General features: G+C 33.8%; 1 protein-coding gene across 1 annotated transcript; it reads right to left on the bottom strand.

Annotated features, from left to right (window-relative positions):
- Window positions 1-27,632, bottom strand: LOC124540325 (protein 4.1 homolog). Its single transcript, XM_047117812.1, has 8 exons — window positions 27,460-27,632; window positions 10,196-10,317; window positions 9,678-9,825; window positions 8,693-8,809; window positions 2,826-3,006; window positions 2,251-2,403; window positions 1,076-1,261; window positions 1-549 (listed from the first exon to the last, which is right to left on the bottom strand). Exons 2-8 carry the CDS (start codon window positions 10,307-10,309, stop codon window positions 420-422), a joined length of 1,029 nt encoding a protein of 342 aa, XP_046973768.1. The 5' UTR covers window positions 10,310-10,317; window positions 27,460-27,632; the 3' UTR covers window positions 1-419.
- Between the last annotated feature and the right edge of the window lie 241 nt (window positions 27,633-27,873).

Below are 27,873 nucleotides of genomic sequence, written 5' to 3'. Positions count from 1 at the left end.
ATTTTACAAAGAGACACTCAAATTTTATAATATGTATACCAAAGAGTAAGTAAGCACTGAGTTTGTCGTAACCTTTTAAGTATAATTATACCCGAACCAGTTTAATTTACCTTTTCATAGAACTGATATGTTATTACAATTATTTACTTACAATATGGCAGTCTAAATCGCTTAGTCTAATTCTCCTAAAGTCCTACTTGAATACAGTATTTAAAAACTTTATAATCTTCGTCCAAGTGTTCGCACACATTCACGAAAGTACTCCCATTTTCGTAATGTTACCTTATTGCTTTTCATCAACGAACAGGCGTTTTAGCGCCAAAAAGTTTTTGCACACTTACGCGACTATGCTTCGCGCTATTTCGAGCAAAGATGTTGCTCTATTTGACACACAGCTGTGGCAGCGGGTTGGCGTGGTGTCAGGCGGCGTGCGGGGCGTGCGGGGCGGCGGGGTCGCGTAGCTGTCGCAGCGTGCGGCGGCAAGACACGCGCCGCGAGCCGAGACGCGGCCAGCCCGACACGCGCTCCACCGCCACTGGCGCCTCGCGTCTGCCGCAATACATCACACACGTATCATTGTAACAGCTGAGATGGCCCAGTGGTTAGAACGCGTGCATCTGAACCGATGATTATGAGTTCAACGTTCAAGCACCACTGAATAGTTATGTGCTTAATTGGTGTTTATAACTCATCTCAACCTCGGCGGTGATGGAAAACATCGTGAGGAAATGTGTCTAATTTCATAGAAATTTCTGACCGTTTCTGAAAGAAACCTCCAGTGAAAAAATAGCAAGAAACTCCCATAGTTAGTACATTATAAATCTAAATTTATAAAACATGCAATTTTCCCCACGATATTTTCTTCACCGCTGGGCACGAGACGGATTGTAAACACCAATCGATAATGCAAAATATAAACAATGTTCAATGATGTTGGTATTTCGTATTGACTGCAAAGTCAATTATAATCTTACGATTCTAAAGCGCTTATAAAAATGCTTCTCGAATAAAGTATATTTTAATTCTGAACTGAGCTTGGGGCCATTGATTTGATAGGTTGTTCGAGATTATGTACCTGAAGAACATATGGTGCTCCACGCTGCACCTCCAAAGCCGTTTGCTGGAGCGAGTGGAGGCCAACTTGAAGCTGACGTGGGTTTCGAACTCGTCGAATTCGCTGGCCCTGAGTCTCAAAGTGTACGTGCGTTTGTTGTAGCTGATCTTGAGGATCTTCGCCCAGGGGAACCGGTTCATGACCATACTGGGGAAATTCGAATGTTTATTTGATGATATCGTTTACCTGTGACATCGACTACGCGCGCGTTTGAATTAAACGAAAACGTTATTGTTGTAGCCTAAGTTTATTATTACATCAGTTTTTTGCCAGTGAAAGTATCATCAAAATCGGTCCAGCTGTTCCATAGATTAGCCGGGACAAACAGACAGTCAGACGGACAAACAAAAATTGAAAAAAAAAAGTTATTTATGTACCGTGTATACACACATGAATTTAGTAAATACACAGGGACACACCATTTCTATTATAGTTATAGATTTACTTTCAAGAGTAACTTACTATAAATTTTTACTATAGATTATTTACTCGTTAATCATACACAGTCAAGATTAAATATTAAAATAACATAAAATACACAACACAATTGTTTTTTTTTAATTATAAACATTTGACCATAATTTATTTAAAACTTATTTTTATTAACTTTAAACACATTAATTAAAGTTTAAATTTAGCAAAAACGTATTAAAATTAATTGAAAAGCGTACGATTATTTTAAATTAATTTGTTCAGCACAGAAAATACAATTTTAAGTTATTTGTTTTCAGATAAATAGTAAACAGTATATTTCAACATTAATCAATTATATGAGTCGAGATGGCCCAGTGGTTAGAACGCGTGCATCTCAACCGATGATTGCGGGTTCAAACCCAGGCAAGCACCGCTGATTCATGTGCTTAATTTGTCTTTATAATTCATCTCGTGCTCAGCGGTGAAGGGAAACATCGTGAAGAAACTTGCATGTGACAAATTTCATAGAAATTCTGCCACATGTGTATTCCACCTACCCGCAACAGCGTGGTGGAATATGTTCCAAACCTTCTCCTCAAAGGGAGAAGCTTTAGCCTAGCAGTGGGAATTTACAGGCTGTTGTTGTTGTTGTAATCAATTGTTTCTGACAAACTCTAAAAGTTTTTCTTCTGTGTATCACTAGTACGATTATAGGACCTCACCCATCTCTTAAGACGGAGATTCCAGCCGCGCAGACAGCGAGCTCGATGTCAACGTCTTCTGAGTCCTTAACACTGTGTAACTCGGCCCCGTACATGGCCAGTTTTTTCGCGTTCTCGAGATAGTTCAGTTCGGCTTCAGCTGGAGTTTGACCTCTGGAATTAGAAATAGTATAACTATTTACCTATTACTAACACTTTGAATTAATCTATAATAATTAAAAAAATGTGAAAGTTACTTTATCTGTCAGTTGCTATATACTGTTCACTACCAAACCATTGTGCCGAATTTGATGAAATTTTGTATGAAGCAAACTTGAATTCAAGAAAGAACATAATTTATATAATTAAAAGCGACAACTAAATTCTATATCACTACATAGTATAAAAAAAAGTCTCTTTCTCTGTCCCTATATCCCTATGTATGCTTAAATCTTTAAAACTACGCAACGGCTTTTGATGCGGCTGTGATGTCATATCATTGCACCCGTGCGAAGCCGGAGGCCCCTAGGAAATATTAAAGTTTTCCTCTGCTCATGTTATTTTTCTCTAAAACAGATAAAGTACTCAGTACATACTTGTGTTTTCTATACAGCTCATCAACTTTATCCTCTAAGTCTGGTGTGATCACTTGCAGAGGAACAGCGTGGTGCTCTGTGAGCATCGCAACGTTTACCCTCCCCTCTCTATCCCCCACTTCAGCTTGGAGCACGTATGAGGCGAGCAGAGCATATGTGATCGTCGAGCAATTAAGACGACCTGGAAATATTATCATTTTATTTTATTTTATTTTTTTTATTTTATTTTATTAAGGACCATCAGCAGTCACAACACTTACACATGTAATCATAAAAACACATTGAAACTTATATAAAATGTGCGACTCTTTAAGACGGCCACAACATGCATTCTTAGGTACAATATATTTTTTTTGTTTTACTTAAGACAGATTACAATATAAGCAATATTTTTATAATACTGAATACTAACAATTGCTAACCACATTTGTATATAAAATTAAAGATTTAAAAATAAATTAATTTAAATTAATAATTAATAACATTGAAAATAAAGCTAAAAAAGTATTATAAATTAGTGCACTCAAATCATTTATCACATTAATAACATATGACAAAATAATTTAAATAAGAAAAACAATAAATAGTAATTAATTAAAAAAAAAATTAAAAATTTAAGTATAAAAAAAAATTAATAATAACATTGAATACATTTTTCATTAATTTCTTAAATTTACATGCTTACAATAAATGTTTTATTTTGTAGTTACGATTTTAATAATAACTCCAGAATATATTTTTTGTATTTATTAATGGAGTCCTTAAATATGTCAAGTGACATTGAGTATTTATTATATGTTTTACCTAATCTTACAAGAGGTGCATTTTGTCCTAGTTTAGTTTTAGATGGTCTAATGTAAAATACACTTATTGGATAACGTGGACATACTTTCCTAGGCACATTGAAATTTATTCCCCTGAGAATTTGAGGGCAGTCGATTTTATTTCTGACTATTTTGTACAAGAACAAAAGATCCAAGAGAATTCTACGACTTGAAAGGCTGTACATGTTATAAAATGCTAATTGATCTTTGTAATTATAATTTTGTTTTGAACCTTCACTTGAAAAAGTTAAATGACGCAAAAATCTTTTTTGTACTCTCTCAATTTTAAGTTGATTCACGTTATAATGTGGCGACCATACTGTACTACAATACTCTAGGATGGTGCGCACATATACATTGTATAACATTATTTTTGTTGACGCATTTTTAAATATTTTGGCATTTCTAATTAAAAAACCCAAATTTCTTTAATGATGCTTTTGCAGTGATGTTATCAAATTGCGGCAAAAAAGTCAGCTTTGAATCTAAAATGATGCCCAGATCCCGAATTTGTGTAACTTCTTTTAAAATGCATCTCTGTATGTAATAATCTGATGGAAAGTTTTTTTTATTGCGGGTGAACTTTATATGAAAACATTTTTCGGGATTCATTATCATTTTGTTCATTTCACACCACTTATGTAAAGCGTTTAAATCATCTTGAAGATGTACAGAGTCTAAATTACTTTTAATTGGTTTAATAAGTTTCAAATCATCTGCAAAAAGGAAAACTTCACTATGCTTGATTGTGTTGGATACATCCCTTATGAAAACATTGAAAAGCCATGGACCTAGATGTGACCCTTGGGGAACCCCAGAACTGACTCTGTAAGAGACAGATCGAAAACCACTTACGACAACGTATTGTGTACGATCGTTTAAATACGATTTAAGCCAATCGAGTAAAGAACCAACTATTCCAAAACTGTATAGTTTTTTTAATAGTGTATCATGACATACTCTGTCGAAGGCTTTCGAAAAGTCTGTGTAGATAGCATCGACTTGTATTTGATCGTCCATTAACATCATAATACGGTCTACATATGCCACCAGATTAGTGTTTGTCGATCTGCCTTTTACAAAACCATGTTGATTATTATTTTGGTGTTGCTTAAAATAAAAAGTAAGGTGCGGAAGAACCATGGCTTCGAAAGTTTTGGCAATTACTGGTAAAATAGATATTGGCCTATAATTTTCAATTATATCTACATCACCTGATTTGTGGATTGGGACAACCTTTCCATTTCAAGGGAAATGTTCCTGTTTGCAGACTCTTGTTAAATATTAAGCATAACGGACCACTTAATTGATTAGCACATCTTTTCAGGAATATAGGTGGGATGTCATCTGAGCCTGTGCTTTTGTTTATTTTAAGACTATTTAAATAAAGCTTTATTGATTTTCTTTCAATATGCAAATGGTTCAGAAGAGATGTGCCCATCAAGTCAGTCCCCCGATCTTCTATGGTGGTTTGTGATGGTGGTGTGCGATAATTATACACTGCTGAAAAATGCGACACAAACGCGTTACAGATTTTGATTTCTCCCTCTACATTTTTACCCTGCATGTACATATTATTAGGATAGCTATTATATTTTTTATTTTTATTTTTTAAAAAAATCCAAAAGTATTTTGGATTCCTGCCTATACAATCTTCAATATTTTTAATGTAGTTATTATAGCATTCCTTTGATTGCACCCTACAACGTTTACTTAATATTTGCAATGATATTTCATCTAATGGATTCCCGTATAGTCTGAATTTTTTTAGTAGCTTATGTTTTTCTCCTATCATTTTGATAAGACATCTTGTAAACCACGGTGGGTGCTTGTTGCCCTTGGATTTACATTTAGGTACATATTTATTTATTATTTCGTGTAGTCTCTGGTAAAAGATATCGACCATTTCGTTAACTGTACTGCAATTTTTGAATTCATGCAGCCAGTCAATTTCATCCAGTGCACTGTTTATTTTATCATAATCTGCCTTGAAAAAATTCATTCTTATTTCCTCTGTGTTATTATAAATTCCTTTGGATGACGTGTTATTATGAATAAGTATCTCTAGCGGTGGATGAAATTGATCGGCTGGTACCAGAGGTATGAAATTCTGCGACACTTTAATGTTATTGTTATCGCTCAAAACTAAATCTAGTATTCTATCATTGCAGTTGCTAACATTGTTGTGTTGAGTAAAATTATTAAGACATACATAATTTACAAATTCCTTTGCTACATTTATGTTGTTTTTATTAATGTAGGTGACGTCCGTTTCGTTTGGAGACCATTTTATGCAGCTTAGATTAAAATCACCGACGACAACAACATTTTTAATGATTTCGGAGATCCTGTTGTAATTTTCTATGAAATGAGTAAGAACCTCATTTTTTACAGGAGGAGGAAGGTAAATCGCACATATGTTAATTCCATAGCAGCTACTATTCGCTGTTTGAACTCTTACCCATAATTCCTCACAATTACTTTCATATGTTTTTAGTCTGTACGAGTTAAATTTTTTCAAAACTGCCACTAATACACCACCTCCTTCTTTATTTTTATGAAAGATTGAATTTTCTCTATCTTTTCTGTAGACAACATACCGGTTATCAAACAATTCGGAGTCGTTGATTTGGTTGTTTAGCCAAGTTTCTGTGAGTATTACAATATCATGGTTACAGCTCAGAAGGTTGCATAGAAACTCATGTGTTTTTGTACGAAGCCCTCGAACGTTTTGGTAATATATAGATAACGGAAAGAATTTTATGAGTTTTCTCTTGCCAATCATGCATTGAACATCTCCTGTCTTATTCTAACTTGTCTAAAGTTGATTGGTTTTTTATACATATGCATTCCGCCGTTTCCGATTTCCGCACGAATATTTTTCCTTGCCTAACCCAAACAAAACGGTAGCGTTTTTCCTTAGTTTTTAACCTGGTCGCCGCATGTAATGCTTTATTTGCAGGTGACAGGTGTTCCATAATGTAAATAGGTTTCTTGTCTCCTGCCAGCCCGATGTGACTAGTGTTGATTTTATCTTGCTGGTTTATTTTGTTGAACTTAATTACGTGAGCTAACATAGTGTCTCTCAGCCTTGGTGTTGCGAATTTTATTATTATAGAACGCGGTCTTTTGTTGTTGTTATTAATTTTTGCAACTCTAGTGCATTGAACTATGTCGTCTTCCATGATGTTGCACGACACTGTTTTGGCTATTTGCATTATAGTTGTTATCAAATTTTCATTCCTGTGTTCTGGTAAGTTTTGAATTTCTATATTATTACATCTGTTTTGCTGGTCCATGTTCTCTAGTCTATTTTGTAAGTTTTGTATAACTGATTGTTGATTTTTGGTTTCTTTTTCAAGGTTATCTAACTTGGTTTGGTATTTTGCTATATTATTTTTTGCAGATTCATAGCTTTCATTCAAAAAAATCATCGACTGTTCTATATTGTTTATTTCTTCTCTAACTGACTTTAATTCTTCCTGTATCAAATCTCTTAGCATACTTCTAATATCTACTAATAAACCAGTCCTCATACTCTGTATTTCATTTTTAATTATATCTCTAATGTCTTGTTTTGTTATTTGTATATCTTTAGGCGAAGAAGAATTAGATTTGCAATCAGTAGTTTTGACTTTATTGTTTTCAAAAATCTTAGTTACATTCTTAACCGTTGGTGTAATTGTATTATTTACTCGGCGTCGGCTATTAGCTTTACACTCGTGGCAAACCCAGGTGTCATTACTACCAATATCATCGATACTGTTGATGCATACTTTGTGGTAGATTTTTGTACATAGGGCACAATTAAGATAGTCTTCCTCTTTTATTAATACTTTGCACTTAGTGCATACTGATTCTGTTCTTTTATTAACATTATTTTTTTTTGGTGGCATAGTTATTGAAATAATGCTTCAATTAATAATTTTTCCTAATTTTCTTCACTGACATATATTCAAAGAAAAAAAAAATATATAAAAAAAAAAATATAAACATGCAAGTACGAATAAGTAGCCTTAGCTGAGAATCGATCCCGAACACGACGAGTGACACCATAGGGCCTTTGCCGCTACACCAATCACTTACTCGTCGGAGAGTTAAAAATGTTATTCCTTATGTATCATTGTTATGACGTATAAAATTAACTGAAGGTAGGTTAATACTTCTCAAACTCAGTCACTATTTTTATTTAGCTGTTACCGACACAAAAAGTTATTGTTGTTTATTCCGATTTGTTTATCATTTCTTTGTGCATAAGATATACTTTATGTAATTGTTTACTGCTTATTAATACTCTTGCACTCACTTTACAATCACAATTGATCGCCACTCACTATTCCTGTTAAGGTTTCTCGTCTTTTTCTTTTTTGGTGCACTTTTATGTACTAGAATTATTAGTTATTATATATTATTAGGGTTATTATATATATCTTTTTATTTATCAATACTATAACACTTAGGCATCAGTCAATTATAAGCACACAAACACACACGTTTATTGACTTTATGTATTTTTACTGTGAGAATATTACGGAGCTTTTTATTTCGTGTCGCACCGTACCGTACCGTACGTAATGTCAATAATCATATTTTATCGTTAACAAATAACTTCAACCTCAAGTCGTTCACTTGCGCAAATCGATTTGCCCAATTAAAATTAAGAGTATAAGTACGTAAACCGTAGTTTGGATAAACTAACTGACTTACTTACATTTAATTATATAGTATAGCCAATTTTGCTGTCTAGTTACTGGCCAAATTACGTGCATATTGTAAGATACATTTTTGAAAAACAAGAAATAGTAGTATACTTTGAATCCATAACACGGGTAATTTCAATTAAATTATATTCTGATAATCATTGTTTGTGTGTCATTAAAAAAAAGAGTAAAATTAAGGATATATCAGTTTCAATTCTGTAATATTATGTATGTACGGTATAATATGAATTTTTGAAAATGTGAAACTCATAGCATTGGTACAAGGAACAACCTCTTTCTATCCTTTGGGCCATGTGCCAGATTATGAGAAATGATTACCTACCCTCTATTAGATCTCTCCTAATGGCTAGCCCGAGCTGGTATCTGGATGCCTCATCATTTAACTCTGAGGGTTCTGGGGGGTAGAACTTTACCGCCATCTTCACCTCCCATGGTTCATCTATAACATAAATATGTCATTTATAGCCATAAAATAATTGTTTCTTTAACCCCAAATATATATTTATGCTATATAGTGTAAAAAAACCTGATAAATTACTTAGATATAAGGTATCAAAGGGAAAGTTATTACTAAAGTATACTTATGACGTTGAGAAAGGAAATTGAGACCACGCTGAAAACTGCGACGTAATGTACACACACAAGGACAATTCTATCGTAACCTCTTTTGTTAAATAGTTTCTTCAAATTAAAATTGGAAATTTTGGAGGTATAACCTATTTTTGGTCAGCTAGCATAAACAAATTGCAAAAATAATCTATATAATCTAATAGAGACAGATCTTGCAATATTCTCGTGTGTTTAATTTGTTTTTATTATTCATGTTGTGATGTCAAAGGAGAACATCGTGAGGAAGCCTACATTTGTCGGCTGATATTTCCATCAATTTTTAATAGAGCTGAAAAAATCTTTGCAGCCCCTGTTGTGGAGGACACTCAGTTACTGCTCTTACAAATAATACATCCCGTACATACAATTCTCTTTTTTTTCTCACTACGCTGTGTTTTTATAATTTCTATTACGACTCTGTTATTTTATATCATGTATGTATATATAATTATAAATGTGTAATCTTATGCATATATACAATATTTCATCTATGTTCTTGTTTTATTATTATTACTATCGTATTTATTATAAAATTTATTGTTACCGCCTTCATGACTTTCTGTTTGGCCTAAAGGTTGACTGGTAGAGAATGCCTTCAGGCATTAAGTCCGCCTTTTGTCACAACTTATGTTGTTGGTCAATAAAGAATTTTAAATTAAAAAAAATTAAATTAAAATCCCGTTTAAAATTGTTCTCACTTCTAAAAGTCTTGGAGAGTCTCCTTTTCAAGTCAACCCAGACTCGAGGATCGCTTCGGTGAACGTGTAGCAGTCCAAAATAATCTTTCTCTACTATATCTAGATCATCACAAATTGCGTCCAGAAGATCAGCTCCGCTGGCTTTTCTCTGAAATCAATAAACAAGGAAATAAGAACATTTTATTGACTTTAAATGAAAAGTTTTGTCCTTTTAGGAAGAAACATAATCTTTTTGGAAATTTAAAAAGTTATTACGACTATGAAATATTCAAAATTTGACTCAGATTCTTAATTCCTTATCATTTAATCTCTTCAATCGTGTAAAGAATGTAGATAATCTACTTCTAAGATTAGACAAGATTTAAAACGGATAGATAGTAATCTCTAAATATTGTCTTAAATGATGAAATTAGTTTTTGGAGTAGAAAAGCGGTAATTGGGCAATTACCCCTCGCACTAACGTTAGGTCTAGTAAAGTATTTTTAGGGCTATGTTTGTTTAATTTGGCGTGCACTTACAGCGACGTCAATGGTGATATGATCGCCAGTGAGCAGCTCGACCCTGACCCTTCCCGAACACGACCGTGGTGCCATTGCGTCGTCAGAGGCCAGCCGTCTTAGGCTCTCTCGCATTATGTCACCTAGAACAAAAACAAACATTATTTTTCTCACTCGACACTTGCAAATATCTATTGCACAGTTGTGAGCAAGCGGTTCTCGTATATTTTAAGATAGAGACTAAACATAGTCAACAATTGTAATAGCTAGGGTAATTTTTTTTTACCTTGTTTAAATTACATGCTGGAAAAAATCTAGAGAATGGTCATTCCATATTTTTTCCATGGAGGTAGTAAAACATTTGAAATTGGATTTGATGAATCATTTAAAAATTGGGTGGAAAATCATATAATTTTTATAATTGAATTGACTTGGTGACAGGTTTTTGTGAGCATGCCCGTACTCATCATCACATATTCTCAAGTCAAGTAGAAGTATTTAGTATTGTTGTTTTGGTTTGGTTGAGTTAGCCAATCATAACTTCATTCATATACTATCTTAGATCCTAAGGATTAAAAGAATAGTTTATGTTCGTTGCAGCGCTTGGCTATAGGTTGTGGTGAGAAATTACAATGAAGTGGTCGATTTTCCCACCAAGTAACATAAAAAAAGCGCTTCAGTAACTTGTTTGAAAGCCCAAAACTAGTTAAAAAAAAAAAAAAAATTAGAAACGACAATTTTATTTGTTGAAGTTCTGAGCTATCGTGTTCAATCGGGTCTTAAATATAGGTCAATGCGCTTTATGAGCAAAAAGCGGTTAAAAAGGGTATTTTTCAGGATTACCTGGATATTTTAAAATAGACTATAAGGAAAGTATTTCCGACTATTGACCCCAGTTACGGCTCACGCCTAAGAAATTTCCAAGTCACGCGTCACCGGATGATTTGGACACGCTTCGATAGATACGTGATCCCGTTGCTTTTATTTAATTGTATTTGACATTTTAGCCACTTGTTAGGCTATTTGACTATTTTATATCATTTAGTAGAGTCTAAGAAACCAAGTAATAGTTATTTTTTTTATTAGCAGTTCATATTTGCCGAAACTTATCATATTAAAAATTCCATATTTAAATAGCGCGCGAAAAGGCTACTTGGACAATATGGCGCTGCAATGGGGTCGGTGACGTCACTTGCCTGTATTTTAATCTTTGGTACATATAGTAGGCAAGCAAGGTTAACAGCAAGTGACTTAATCATAAGCCCGGCCAATCAGAAGCGTTTTGTGTCACGTGACAAACGTTTAAAAAAAATCATTTTTATTTATGGATTTTTGAATAAATTAAGTATTATTTTCATCTTTCGTTAGTAAATAATCATTTTAAAACTCATAATATATGTATACTGATTACAATAATTGACACTATATTTTGGCATTGACAAATAGCCTATTTCTACAGCCAAAGAGTAAGACTTTATATCTATAATCGTTCTGATCCGGCATGTCAAAGTAATAACAAGGGACATAACACCTTTGGACCCAATGTTGATCAAAGATATTATTAATGACTGTTGATGGTGCTGTATTAACTATAGGTTGCTCAATAGACAGTATACATAATAATAATATATTAATTTAAATAATTGTATTCACCAACATGACTGTATTTTTTCAAATGTTGAAAAAGAGTAACTACTGAGTTTCTTGCCGGTTCTTCTCGGTAGAGTCTATTTTCCGAATCCTTGGTTGCTTCACTTAATTGTTAAATGACGATTCAAAAGTGCTTGTAAAAGCCCACTTGAATAAAGTTTATTTTGATTTTGTATGAGCAACGCCATCGATACGATCAAGAACTATGCCTTGGAGTTACTAGTTAATAAACTCTTGAAGTAGACACTGGTATGATATCGCTTTCGGAAAACGACAAAACTGCATTCTAGATAGCTGTCAGGCATTCGTTTGTTATTATCGATTTGTCCTATGAAAATAAAATATTGTGAAATCCGTTAACGGTTTTATTTTGAAAATTAAGTAATAGAGGAAGAGCGATCTGAGCCTGAACGCTTTTTACTAATCTCATTCACGTATTTCGTACATATACCAAAATAACCTTTTTTTCCAATTTTTGTCTGTGAATCTGTCTGTTTGTTCCGACTAATCTCTAGAACGGCTGGACTGATTTTGACTTTCCCTGGCAGATAGCTGATGTAATAAGGAGTAACTTAGTTAAGTCAGTTATTTTTGAATAATATAGACGTTAATTGGTTTCTCAATCTAGCCGGTTGAGTAAATCTTTGGTTAGTCTGTTTCAAGCAGGAATCAGTTCATATGATATAAGGAATGTGCAATACGATTCGTATAATGCGGTTAGTGTACACGGCCTTATGTTTCGAACACTTTGTCATTCAGATTAGGTCGTGCAATGAGATACTTATTATTTACTGTTCTTGATGTCGTGGAAGCCCTATTACACCTCATCCCTCTGAATGAGGTATTTGCGTCGATACACACTGGAGAATGCGTACAATCAAAATATACTTAATTCAAGTAGGCTTTTATAAACACTTTTCAATCGTCAATTAACAAAAATATTGTGAAGCTACTGCCGGTTGGAAATGTAGATTATACCGATATGATTCGGCAAGATTGTCAGAAGTAACTCTTTTCCAAAGTTTAAAGTATAATCCTGCCTATAAGTCAACAAGTATTAGTTCCACGCAGTTTTATCATCTATATAATATTGTGTTTAATAATATGCCTTTCTTATTTATGAATATATATAATATTATAAGATATGTCGTGGATGTCACAAAAATATTACAGGAAACGTAAAAATAATCCCTCCAAATCGTACCTTGAAATATGAATACAGAATACTATGATACGAAAGTGAGTTAGTCAATTTGTTACGCTTTCATTCGTTAACTGCTCAATCTACCGTAACGGAATACCTAAATGGGATATCTCAAACCTTCCTCACGCGAGTGAAGCTGCGAGCGGACATTAGTTAATTATAAAAGAGTCACACAACTTAGATCGGCAAAATTCGTAAAACCGATAACATCCGAATCGCTCTCATAAGAAATAATTATCAATAATTATTTCTCATGCGTATATGATCTTTAAACAAACGTAATAACTGGTAATATCATATGACCTAATATATTCCTAAATTTGACACGTAGATTTACATGCACTCGCTTTCTCGAGTTGAACTGACGCGAGAATCTATAGCGACGATTAGCATCGAATGGCGTGATAGGGAGCTATTTTTATTGGTTGTGTAAATCTAGGACTTTAGAGCTAGAGACTCTCTTCGGGATGTTTTTTAACGAAGAAGAATACTCACTGTTGCATCGCAGTATATTTATAACAATATTATGTATATATTCACAGTAACATTGATCACTTTGATATTATTTGATAAAATCAATGATAATCATTGTATGTGCACTAGGAGTAAGGATAAGCTTATAACGCCAAGTTTCCGAGTCCGCAAAGTCAATAAATCCTTCTTGGGGCAAGGTATCCGTTTCTATAATAAAATTCCGCAGACATTTTTAACTTTGCCGTTTCGTAAATTCAAATCGTTTGTAAAAAAAAATACATTGGTAAGAAAAGCACATTATTCGATACAAGATTTTATAGATGATAAAAAACCATGGATTTATACCTGTTGACTTCCAATACACTTAACTAACTTACACATGACTTTGTATTTTTTAAATGTTAAAAAAGAGTAACTACTGTGTTTATAGCCGGTTCTTCTCGGTAGAATCTACTTTCCGAACCGGTAGCTTCACTTAATTGTAAAATGACGATTCAAAAGTGCTTGTAAAAGCCTACTTGAATAAAGTTTATTTTAATTTTGTTTTTAAGTTGTGTCGTACTATAACACTAATTAACAATCTTTGCAAGCGTCAAAATTTGCGCAAATATTTGACACAAGCCGCTTGATTGTATATAACTATGTTGAAATTTTGTAATGAAACCTGAGAGCGTCTATAGTTGCATAAGGGACCGAGTGTTGTTAACTTTGTTTTACTGCTATATGTATATGTATTATTGCTATATGTTTATAACCCGACCCGCCCCACTTTGCACGGAGGCTGATAGTACAGAAAAGTTTTAATTCCATCGCTATGTCCCTAAATTTTAAATCTGTAATATCACCAAAAATATTCATTTAAATTACATGTTAAGGCCTGCACAATATATTTAAGGTACTTAATTGCGTAAGGATTAATGTTGTATTATTTAAAATCGCTTCGAAAATAAGCCATTATTTCTCGTAAAAAGCAAAGGTTATTGTGGGTTATCGCTTAGAGATAGACATAAACTTTTTACGGTGTACAATACTATAGTACTTGTAGTAGTTATTGTAATCTATGTCGTAGGATCAACTAGCGTTTATCTCTCAAATTATCAGCATTTTGTATGAATTATAAATATAAACCGTCGTTTTCTATTTATCAAAACTGCATAGAAATTCGTTCTGTAATTTTAAAGATCAGCATACACAAAGGAGAGCGGTAAACCATTTTAAACCATTTATTTTGCTACACACATACATAACATATATTATACAGAAGAAAATAATTAAATTTAAAGAATACAGTGTAGGTAGCAAGGGGTTCATCTCAGTATAAGCTGTGCTAATGCACAGCACTGATTTTCAGATGGCCCCTGACTATTGGGTAAACATAAACACATGTAATCGACTTTATTTTATACTAAAATGTCCTTTCGTGGAGAACGGCGCTTATTACTACGTTACTCCAATACTAACAAGAGTATTACAGTATTACACAGTATCGTTTCAGAATTTCGTTAAATTAAATATATTTATTGAGTGTTAATTAAGTGTTTAGAAGGTATCTAATTCAAAAATTGTGTATGTCTAAATCGCAATTTGCAAAGTGTTTGATAAGTTCAATTTTAGATCTGAGTTCCTCATTTAGATATACTTAGTTCTAAATTGAGATAAGCACGTTGAAACATGCCCATACACATACAGTTTTTTGATTATGGACGATCTCAGATCATATAAACAACACTTAAAACTGTTATTGTTAACTGACTACGTATCGAAGCATCCTTGAAAATAATTGAACTTCTCACAAACTAATTTAATAACGTTCGAACAAACAAACAGTGCTTGTTTACAGAAGTGTCTGCTCGTAAAGCTATTGTTATTGAGCACTTTGGGATCTGGCGTTTGCCCAAAATGCACACTCATAGTTCACGCACAGAATTCAGACCACTAGAGAAATGGCAAAGAGCATTAGTCAAAAGACAAAATCAAAAGTCATCTAGGTTTTGGAGGAGAAGGAGCGCAAATTAGTGATGGACCAATGATGTTGTAGTAAACAGATATGTTATTAACGCGCAAAAAGTGAAGACTAGAAAACGTCCTTATTGGGACGTTTGCCTTTAGTTGTTTTACGTAGTAATACGTTATAATACATCATTCTTACGTAGTAATACGTTTTGCCTAATTAAAACATCTAGTTATCTCTTTTACTTATTGTTTTTATCAAGCTATCCTTTTTACTTTTAACGAAATGTAAAAATAAAAAACGGTCCCCGGCGTGGCACACTTTTTTCTGTTGTTTAGTATGGGTATAACATATCTGTTTATTAGAATATCATTGAGATGGACCAACTTATCATTTAGTTTCATTTAGTTATTAAACCTCTTTGTTTAAAATACAATATAAAATAAATGATTACTAGACATACCTTGTGCATCAATACCTTGAGGCGTATTTATTAAAAAATAAAGAGCGTTCGATCATCTGTCAAACTGTCTTACCCTAACTTTTTGGCGCGAAGTTTGAGTCCTTGATATACTATTTTGTTCTTTCATTTGATTTATGTTTTTAATGCTTATTATTTTAAAGTAATTAATGTTATTGTTCACTCGTATTATAAATTAAGATAGTTTTGTCTTTTCTGATTCTTATTACTAATTATTATTAGTAATTTTCACTAGGGGTCGGTAACACTTTTATTTCTCACTGGAAATACGCTCTTAAGCGTATGCGGAAATCGCCAGTGCTGAGAAAGTCTGGTACGCCCCAGTGCACCAGAATATCGACTGAAAAACCTGTGGTACCTATTTCGTCTGCGGGTTGCATCACGGGATCACTTGCTCATGTTTCCGTGACGCTCCGATGGTTACCCACCTTTGTGGGCCTCCAAGCTAGAAGAATTGCAGGGTACACAAAATCCGATGATTACTACTTAATTCAGGTCTTTTCGGTAGCTACCAACGTATATGCTAAATCTAATTATGATCAGAAGGTACGACGAGAGAGTGTAACAACAACAACAGCCTCTAAATTCCCACTGCTGGGCTAAGGCCTCCTCTCTCTCTCCGATCAGAAGATTTGGAACATATTGTACTATGATGTTCCAATGCGAATTGGTGGAAAACCCATGTGGCAGAATTTCTATGAAATTAGACACATGTGGGTTTCCTCACGATGTTTTCCTTTACCGAGCACGAGATGATTTATAAACACAAATAAGGCACATGAATGGTGGTGCTTGCCTGCGATTGAACCGGCAATCATCGGTTAAGATGCATGCGTTCTAAGCTGTCTCGGCAAGTGTAACAAACAAACTCATAATCGCATAGTAATATTAGTTCTCTACTAATCCTGCCAGCTACTTTGCCTGCGAGAAGTAATATATGATTTATATGTTTGTACCGTTTAAAACCGTATTTATTTTAACTGGGCTATAAATGGTTCTCTGAATGGACTCTCCATTACACGAATCGTGTACTCTCTATATACAAACCAATACCGGCTTCATATGGATTGATATAAGTTTATTTTTCATCTGACTTCAAAAAGGAGGAGGTTAACAATTCGTCTGCATATTTTTTACGTTTGTTACCTCATAACTTTTAACACTATAACTACGTTATATAATCGTTAATCGACTTTTAAGTAGTCTAATATTTTTCATTTAATTTAAACTTAGGAGCAAAATATATTTTGAACACGCAATTATTTTTATTACTTTTTAGTGCATATTAATTTGTTTTAATATATTGTTTTATCTAAAGTCCGGTTTTCTTTTTATTAAAATTTTTATTTGTAGTATTTTTATCTTTTATTTATATTTTTTTTTGTTGCTTTTTTCCGATATGTATAACAATTGTTCTATTTCAACTTATTTACACAAAAACCTGAATAAATTGTATACCAAAACCTTCCTTTTGAATCCCCTGTATATTAGTGAAGACCACACGAGAATTCGTTCTGTAGTTCTGGAATTTATCGTAAACTGAAAACCAGCGTCCGGGTTAAAATTTCGACTAAAACTGAGATTTTTTAGCTTCGAATTAAGAAAGTTAATATTTTTATGTATGGATGGTCCAGTGGTTAGAACGCGTGCATCGTAACCGATGACTGCGGGTTCAAACCCAGGCAAGCACCGCTGATTCATGTGCTTAATTTTTCTTTATAATCCGTCTCGTGCTCAGCGGTGAAAGAAAACATCGTGAGGAAACCTGCGTGTGACAAATTTCATAGAAATTCTGCCACATGTGTATTCTACAAACACGCATTGGAACAGCGTGGTGGAATAGGTTCCAAACCTTCTCCTCAAAGGGAGAGGAGGCCTTTAGCCCAGCAGTGGGAATTTACAAGCTGTTGTTGTTATTGTATGGATGGTATTATCATATCATATAGGCAGGTATGTACCTAAATATCGACGGTTTTGCAAAATTGAATTATTTTTTTTCCGAAATCATAATTCATTTTTTTTATTATGGTTTATAAATTTAATTTTTTATATATATATATATATTGTATTCCATGTATTGTACTTTGGATTAAGAAGCAAGAAAAGTGTGTTCTATTCTATAGTACAACTACAAATAAAATCATTCAAACAACAGCTGTTCATGGCTGAAGATCATGTTTATTCTATTTCAATATGTTGTTATAATTATCGTAAAGTTAAGTAACGTATCAATCCAATTTTATTGCCAAAACGAGTTTCACTGCGAGATTCCTGCCAAGAATATGCCAAAGCTCTTATTTAAACTGTAAAATCTATGGAAGTAGTCTGTTATTTTTGAATTTACGATCGTTTCGATGAGATATCGCCCGTTGAGTATATTTAGGTTTTGTTTGTAATATATTATATATTGCTTAGTTTAATATTTACATCCGGTTAATAAGATTTTTTTGTTTTCATATATACTTGATTTTAATTTATTTTTGAACTAGCGACCCGACCCGGCTTTGCACGGTTGCAATGCTAATACTAAATATACTGTAAAATACCTTCATAGTTTTTCAGTGAGTCTCTACTATATTGTACATGTATTATACATATAAACCTTACTCTTGAAGCAATCTATCTTTTAAAAAAACCGCTTCAAAATCAGTTGTACAATTTTAAAGATCTAAGCATAGAGACAGACTTAAGCAACTTTGTATTGTACTATATATGTAATTATGATGATAATGATTATGTATAAAGCCATCAATCTTAAGGATTAGGCTAATCGCGAAGATCAAGTGAAAGAATTACGTGTATTAATGCTACTACATTTTACACTCACATACACAAATAAATGAAGAATCGAGAATGGCTTTCTAAGGCAGGCGAGTGTATTACTGTTAACTTCTGGATTTGATACTGAAATTAATCCTTTGATCTGTGATTGATAGAATTAGCAACATTATGCCAGTGCTATTCCATTCTCATTATCCCATAGGATTGCAAATTGGACGGAGAAATAGAGTTAGGGCGCACCATCAATTTGCAGACTTTAATTTGTTTCTTGACTTTAATTTAATTGACTTTAATTTACTTCAGACTTGTATTTATAATTTTTTTAATATTCTTTATTGGACGTGCAAACTGACCAACTGTTGGTATGTTGTCACCAATTTGACATATATCAGCAATGTGTCACCAGCCTTAGGAACTGATATGCTCCTTCTACCTGAACATTGGCTTGCACAAAAGCCCTACCCAGCCCAGTCCAACGAGATCCGCGTTCTCGTAAACTAGCCACGAATAAAAATTACTTAGGAGGACTCTTAAAATATGTTCAATACGCAATTATTTTTATTACTTTTTAGTGCATTTTTATTTGTTTTAAAGTAGCGTCTTGTTTGAAGTCGGTTTTTCTTTTTGTTAAAATTTTTATTTTTTTTTTTATTTTAATTGAAGCTGAAGTAGACAAATTAGCGTGCCGTCAGAAACTACTTCGAGGACAATTTCAAAAAAAACTTGCGGAAATAGCAAAAAAAGACTTTCGAAAATGCGGCTTTAATACATGCGGCATAAACAACAAGGTACCAACCCTCGAAAAAGCTGTAATCGACCTCAGTAAAAAAACTTTACAAAAGAGCTAATATATGTCGTACATCATATGACATCGCATCACATACTCAAAATTTGATTAAATATAACAAGAAATTCTGCCCCATATTGTACCCTAACTGTGAACCGTTTAGGAGTTCCATCACTACATAGTATATAAAACAAAGTCGCTTTCTCTGTCCCTATATCTTTAAAACTACGCAACGGATTTTGATGCGGTTTTTTTAATAGATAGTGTGATTCGAGGGGAATGTTTGTATATATAATACATAAACAATATACTAAAGAAACACAGCCAATTATAGAAGTGCAATGCGATGTCGTAAATAAACAAATTCTGTTGTATATTTAGTATCAATATTGCACCCATGCGAAGCCGGGGCGGGTTGCTAGTTGATTATAATATTCGACTATGACTATTACATGAACATAACCACGTTACGGAAGGCGACTCAAATATCCAAATAACATATAAATCAAAGATTCGACCGAGTATCGTTAACGTGCTCCTCAGAATTGTTCCGTTCCCTTCCGTTCCGTTACTTTGTCATGGATCCTATTTAGAACTTTACCAAACTTTCACCAAACTACCCTTGAAGTATATGCTTTATAATAAAAAAGAATCATCAAAATTGTTTAACGTGATTTTCAGTTATTCACTTATTTGTCGCGCATATATGTACATAATGCAAATTTAAGACTTATGTCGTTTTTATACGGATACCATCATCGGAAAAAATAAAATTAAAATGGGACCCCACGGTAAGCACTACCTTTCAAACAAAAAAAAAATATGAAAATCGGTCAACCCAAAAGAAATACAGACGAATTGATAACCCCCTCCTTTTTGAAGTCGGTTGATAAAACAAAGTCTCTTACTGGATTTTAAACTAACATGGTTATTTTTATTATTAAAGTTATTAATTTCGGGATATTTACCATGTTTTTTATTTTTGTTCGGTGGAGCTCGATATTTCGACATTGTCTACGAATGTCTTATTCACGAGACTGAAGTGTGCGGGTAGATGCTGATAATGTTAGAGGTGTCCGTATCGAACTACCTCCTTTCTTGTACGTTTGCTACGTAAACACCGGTCACCACTACTATTGTCACCCCTACCATTGTCACTAGTTGAATTTATTTTATGTACACTCGACACTCGATCCCGTGTTTTGCAGACGAAACTCACCGTATCAATTCGCGAATTTTTTTTTTTATTTTTTTTTTATTTTGCGGGGGTTTGCATAATTTTATTATTGGATTCCATACTCTCGACAGTTGAAACCCATCCTCTCTATTGAAATTACTAAATTTAGTTATTTCAATGGCTTCTCGTACCAGTCGGGCTATGTAGTGGCGTTCTGTCGAGAGTATCTGAGTATTATGAAACTCGATCCAATGTTTCGACCCGGCTTCCAGGAGATGTTTCGCGATGGCTGATTTCTTGGTATCGTTGTTTTTTACCGCCTTGATGTTAAAGAGGTCCTACAGCGAAATGGATATAAAACGAGAAACACAGCTGCACGGAATAATAAGCTACTGCGACAGTACAGGGTTGAAAGACAACCAGCGTTTATGCCATATGTTAAAGGAGTGACAGATAAGATAGCTAGAACCCTGAGTAGATATGCGGTGAAGACTATCTTCACTCCTTTCAAGAAGATAGGGCAAATGTTGCGTTCGCCTAAAGATAGCTTTCCCCTGGAAAAACCCGGAGTTTATAAAATCGACTGTAGTTGTGGTAAATCCTATGTTGGACAGACGAAGCGTACGGTATCTTGTCGCATTAACGAACACATCAAGGCGGTAAAAAACAACGATACCAAGAAATCAGCCATCGCGAAACATCTCCTGGAAGCCGGGTCGAAACATTGGATCGAGTTTCATAATACTCAGATACTCTCGACAGAACGCCACTACATAGCCCGACTGGTACGAGAAGCCATTGAAATAACTAAATTTAGTAATTTCAATAGAGAGGATGGGTTTCAACTGTCTAGAGTATGGAATCCAATAATAAAATTATGCAAACCCCCGCAAAATAAAAAAAAAATAAAAAAAAAAATTCGCGAATTGATACGGTGAGTTTCGTCTGCAAAACACGGGATCGAGTGTCGAGTGTACATAAAATAAATTCAACTAGTGACAATGGTAGGGGTGACAATAGTAGTGGTGACCGGTGTTTACGTAGCAAACGTACAAGAAAGGAGGTAGTTCGATACGGACACCTCTAACATTATCAGCATCTACCCGCACACTTCAGTCTCGTGAATAAGACATTCGTAGACAATGTCGAAATATCGAGCTCCACCGAACAAAAATAAAAAACATGGTAAATATCCCGAAATTAATAACTTTAATAAAGTCTCTTACTGCTGTCTGTCCCTATGTATGCTTGGATCTTTAAAAAAATACGCAACAGATTTTGATGCGGTTTTTTAATGCATAGAGTGTTTTTGTAATATAATTCATTGACAATACATTAAAGAAACACTGATAATTTTACATGTTTCTAATGTGATGTCGTAAATGAACATATTCTATAGTATAATTAGTATAAGTTTAAGTATTGCAGTGCGAAGCCGGGGTGGATCGCTAGTTTTCAAATAAACTGGTCATTTAATAATAGCCCAAAAAGTACTTGGTCCGTATTATACTCGAATTGATCCCTATGTTTACTTGGTGGTAGGGCTTTGTGCAAGCCCGTCTGGGTAGGTACCACCCACTCATCAGTTATTCTACCGCCAAATAACAATACTCGGTATTGTTGTGTTCCGGTCTGAAGGGTGAGTGAGCCAGTGTAACTACAGGCACAAGGGACATAACATCTTAGTTTCCAAGGTTGGTGGCGCATTGATGATTTAAGGAATACTTAATATTTCTTACAGCGTCAATGTCTATGGGCGATGGTGACCACTTACCATCAGGTGGCCCATATGCTCGTCCGCCAACCTATACCATAAAAAAAAAAAAAAAAAAAAAATGTTCTCAATAGGACCCTAGGGCCTCGTAATGGGTACCACGACCCGGATTCCTAGCGATTATTTTGAGCAATCACCATAGTTATTGTAATTTATGTTTCCAATATCACAAAGCTGTTTGCTAATTCGTTTAAAATAGCTCATTGTTACTAAATATTAGACGAGTTAAGTAAAACAAAAGAATGTCTTATGAGAATATTAAAAGTTAACGATGTATTATGAAAAGAGTCAAAATTTTATCGCATTTCGAGGTTAATGAGACATTTTATCTCGTTTTAAATTTTTAGTGCTTTGCTTTTATGATTATGATTGTTCATTTTTGTCTTTAATGGTCTAGTTTTACCTAACTTCAAAAAAGAAGTGAATCAATTGCGTTATATTGGATTTTGAAGGTTGTTTTATATCAGAGCTCCGTCATTTATAAGCCATAAGGAAATTATATTTTCTAATCCTGAGCTAAGGCCTTCTCTCTTTTTTATTCACTAACACTATATAAAAATATGATTATAAAACATATGGTATAAGATAATTGTGGCGATATAATAACTAATGCAGAGGCAACGCATCAGATGTCCAACCCCATCGAAACGGAACTTATGTGGTTTCTCCATGAAGCCATAGAAAATATATAAATTAGAAAGTTCATAATAATTAAGTTGGTTAATTATTTATAGTAAACAATACTAGATCGCGTACCTCATTCACATGTTTCTTGATTGTTTTCTTGATTCTCAAGAACAAGTAAGTTAAGATGACTTACTAATTAGATGTGAATATTAACCAAAGTTAGGGGGTTCAAATCCGGTCCAAATATCACTGAACTTTCAAGTGATTTTAATTCATCAAGCATAACATCTAACTTACTTGAATTGAATTATTTTTCTACATTTGCATCCACCAACAACCGATGTAGCGGTGATGGGTTGGGCATATTGCTCGAAGGACTGATGGGCAATGGGGCTAAAAACTTCTCGAGTGGATATATAGCCTGCGATATGGAACGACGATCTGGTCTAGTCCGCGGAGTATCGCTGGATACAGGCCGATACTCAACGGTCAAGGTGGAAATCATTGGGAGAGGCCTATGTTCAGGACGTCTTACGGCTGATATGATGATGATGATGTATCCACCAACCCATTGTTAAGCAGCGTAGTCAAGTCACAGTCATAAATCTTAAATAAAATAGAAATGTATACACTTGCTTATTGATAGTCAATAATCTACCACAGGTTCGGAATTCAAGACCTCGGACCTCTGAAGAACTGGTGAAAGAAACTCAGCGGGATCTATTGTTTTCTATACTGATATTATAAAGAGGAAAACTTTGTTGGTTGTTTGTAATGAATTGGCTCAAAAATTACTGGACCGATTTAAAAAAAATCTTTCACCATTCGATTGTTACATTATCAACGAGTAACATAGGCTAAATTTTATTATTGGAAAAAAGGATTTGGACGCGTGCAAAATTGCGGTCAGAAGCTAGTTTATACATATATCTAAATTTCATGCATGTAGCATGAAATTAAAATATACCTATATACAATAACAAACAAAGTAGTGGAAAAGCCCAGCAGTAACCTATATTTTTATCTAGCATCAAAACTACATTAGGACAGAACATCAAAAAACCTACGAGATTAGATGTTAATGAATTTAATTAGTAGCTTCGCTTTTTATATTGCGAGTATTCATCCGCTAAGCCACTTGAGACTTCAATTGACCTCTACGTGACCTTTGGTATTAACTAATAAAGCAAACTGAAGCTGGAATCGTTTAGATTAAATCAATAATGGGGCACTAGAGCTCCCGATAATCTGATGGGCTACATACAAAGTACTATTTCGTTATCAAACGCTGCGTGGCTTTTCTATATCACTATGAGAAGCTTATGTTTGTATGTTCGTGTTAAAGATTTACAATTCAATCAAAGATATTTTTTAAAATTAATTTTACTATAAAGCATTTTTGAAATGTCAATATTTTAAATCTATCGTCGTTTTTTTTATTGTTTTGGTTGGCGGACGAGCATATGGGCCACCTGATGGTAAGTGGTCACCATCACCCATAGACAATGACGCTGTAAGAAATATTAACTATTCCTTACATCGTCAATGTGCCATCAACCTTGGGAACTAAGATGTTATGTCCCTTGTGCCTGGAGTTACGGTGGCTCACTCAACTTTCAAACCGGAACACAACAATACTGAGTAATGTTATTTGGCGGTAGAATACTAATATTGAGTGGGTAGGTAGGTACCTACCCAGACGGGCTTGCACAAATCCCTACCACCAAGTATGTTTTGGAAAGCAGCCTCCAGCGAGAAGAAACGGCGAGAAACTCGCATACTTGCTCTTTTAAATAACAACATTTATATTAATAATTATTATTATTGTTTAATGAGATTTGTTTTTGAATCTAAATCCATTCGCCATTATCCGAAATGAATTCTGATTTATCGGTGTGACTTAAACGTATTGGTAATTGAAAAAGAGGAATAAAAATACTGACTCTCTTAATGGTTCCTTAGATTGAATATTGAAAGATGTCTATTTAATCTTGGAGGTGGAATACCTCCTGAATAAATGGTGGACAGTATGTATAAATTGACTGGGTCGTTAGTGTAGTAGCTCACAGTGGTGTAAGGTCACAAATCCAGAGGTTTTGGGTTCGAACCCGACGCAATCCGTGCATCAGAAAGCACGCCTTTAATCCGGCGCCAAAATTATTTTCTATCATATATGATTTGCAGATTGGCTTATGAGAGTGAGAAAGAGAGCATCTATGTTGGCGCATATACTTATGTACTATAATATATCTAGCGTCATTGACTGGTGTCCTTTCAGATTGACCGCCATGACCTTAATTGGTCAGTCATCATGATCATTACCAGTGATTCACGTGCACCTGCACCCGTCGTAATGCGATTATTATGCTATAATTTAAAATTATCTATATCATTTTTGACATTTGAAAATACAGATTAAAAATAAATATATGCATAATTAGACGCTCGTTTTAAGACGAATATCGAACCCTATGTTTACAATAAGGCTGAGTTTTATCAAGTGGGTCAATTAAGTCATGACCCAAGTGGTGACGTCGCAACCACAAACCAGAATCCAGGTAACAGAAACATAAGACTGTCTGACTAAGACTCACCTTAAATTCCGATGGAATTAAAAAAAATGTTTTCTTTTTTTTAATATTCGTAATTATAAAGGAATGTTTGAATTTCGAATACAGTATTCGATAATGGAATATCTATTAATAATTTCGTTTTTTTATATATAAAGCACAGATTCATTTTAATTTGTATTTTTTTTACTTTTATTTTATTTATTGTTATTAAACTATTATCAAAATCATATAACGTCATTGTAAGTCTTGAATGACGTCATAGACTTTTCTAGATATATTAAATTGCGAACTATGCATTGTTTTTTTATGACAGGTTGGCGGATGGATGAATGGGTCAGTTCTTGGAAAATGGTCACCACCGCCAAAAGACAATGGCGCTCTAAGAAATATTAACAATTCCTTACATCGTCAATACGCCTCCAACCATGGGAACTAAGATGTTATGTCAATTCTGCCTATAGTTGTACTGGCTCACCTTTCAATCTGAACCACAAAAATATTAAGTGTTAATTATTAGGTGGGTGCGATTTGTCTATCCAGGTGGATAAATAATAATGAAGGCCTACCACGAAGTAAAGTAACAGCCTGTAAATTTCCCACCGCTGGGCCTCCTCTTTCATTAAGGAGAGGGTTTGAAATATTTTCCACCACGCTGTTCCAATGCGGGTTGGTGGAATTCACATGTGGTAGAATTTCGATGAAATTAGACACATACCTACAGGTTTTGTCACGATGTTTTCCTTCAATGCCGAGCATGTTATGAATTATAAATATAAATTAAGCACTTATGTAGAGTGGTGCTTGCCTGGGCTTGAACCCGAAATCATCGGGTAAAATGCACGTGTTGTAACCACTGGGCCATCTCAGCTCCTTATTGTAATATTGTTTTGAATATTTTTTTAACATACATTAGTTTGCATAATTGTAGCAGAAATATAGTAAGTATTCCTTGAAAACAAAGTTGCAAACATCACAAACGCAAAACTGGCAACATTCATATTTACGTTATCAACACTGTGTTAAAAGTTTCTCTCGTTACTTTAAATTAACATAGACTGATACAATGTTTGTGACTTTCTGAAGACTTGCTAACAATTTTAGTGGTAACGCACCATTGGGATGGGAAAATGTAATGCCCATTTTCTCACTAATAATTCAAACTGGATTATCGTTATAAAATATTATTGTTTGGAGGTAGAATGAATATACTATAGCATAATAGCAATCAGTCCAAGCTGGAATGCAATGTCTGCCAACGGCAGAACATGACAAATAATATTAATTAGACCGAAAATAGTATTAAAGATGATAAATATTTAATAATAATATTATAATCATTATATCTTATACATATTAATACTGAATTACATTTTTTTTTCGTAATCAAACATTATTTGCTTTATGCAACTTGTTTATATTTAGTCTGTGAAAAAAAACCCGATTCAACGAAAAGTGTTTTTATAAATTTTGATAACCAGTTTCATGAAGTTATTTAGAATAATTAATACTGATGCAATAATGAACAAGACAAATAAATCATTAAATACTGTTTTATTTATTTGTTTTATGTTTGAAAACAAATACTTTGTCCCTTGAGAGTATTGCACAAGAAAATTAGTATCTTAAATAAAAAGCATCAAATTGAACATTATATTTCCAAATGTAATTTAAAATAAAGGTTTTGTTATAAAAATATTTTAATTAATAAATGCTAAGATCGTATAAAATATCGTAAGCCTGAAGGGCAACGACCTTTCCGCTCTCACAACTTTTTTTTTTAATTAATATGTCAAAAGCAAAACCAACCTTAGCCACTAATCCCAACACTTAAAACAAAACAATATAAAATTAAAAATATATTTAAAAAAATACGTTTTATTTATTCACTGCACTTTATATATTTGTGTAAAAAGTTTAAGTAGTAATAACGTGTTTTTTAAATTTTTAAACGTAAAGAGACGCAACACACGCCTCGTCAGCCGGCGGGAAACTGTTTGTTAAGAAACAAGTTTTCTGTTTGGTATCGTGTGGTATGAAGCTCGCATTCATGAAATTTATTAATGTGAGAGCGAAATGGATATATAGACTATCTCTTACCTGTTGCAGCTTTCTTACGAACTTAAAATCGGAATGCTAATTCGTGATTCATTGAAGAACTACAATGGAATTCTATTCAATATTCAAGTGTCGTATGCGTTTGTACAGTGATATTAATGTAGG

This window comes from Vanessa cardui, chromosome 24 (genome assembly GCF_905220365.1).
Source record: "Vanessa cardui chromosome 24, ilVanCard2.1, whole genome shotgun sequence".
NCBI lineage: Eukaryota > Metazoa > Arthropoda > Insecta > Lepidoptera > Nymphalidae > Vanessa > Vanessa cardui.
This window is presented reverse-complemented; position numbering and strand designations above follow the sequence as displayed.

Bases quoted from the DNA above. Each gene is read 5' to 3' on its own strand.
- LOC124540325 (XM_047117812.1), bottom strand. From the start codon at position 10,309: ATGCGAGAGAGCCTAAGACGGCTGGCCTCTGACGACGCAATGGCACCA. The intron at 1,262-2,250 runs GTGAGGTCCTAT...GAATTTCCCCAG, and splicing joins ATCTCCGTCTTAAGAGATGG to TATGGTCATGAACCGGTTCC. The intron at 550-1,075 runs GTACATAATCTC...GTATTGCGGCAG, and splicing joins GAGCACCATATGTTCTTCAG to ACGCGAGGCGCCAGTGGCGG.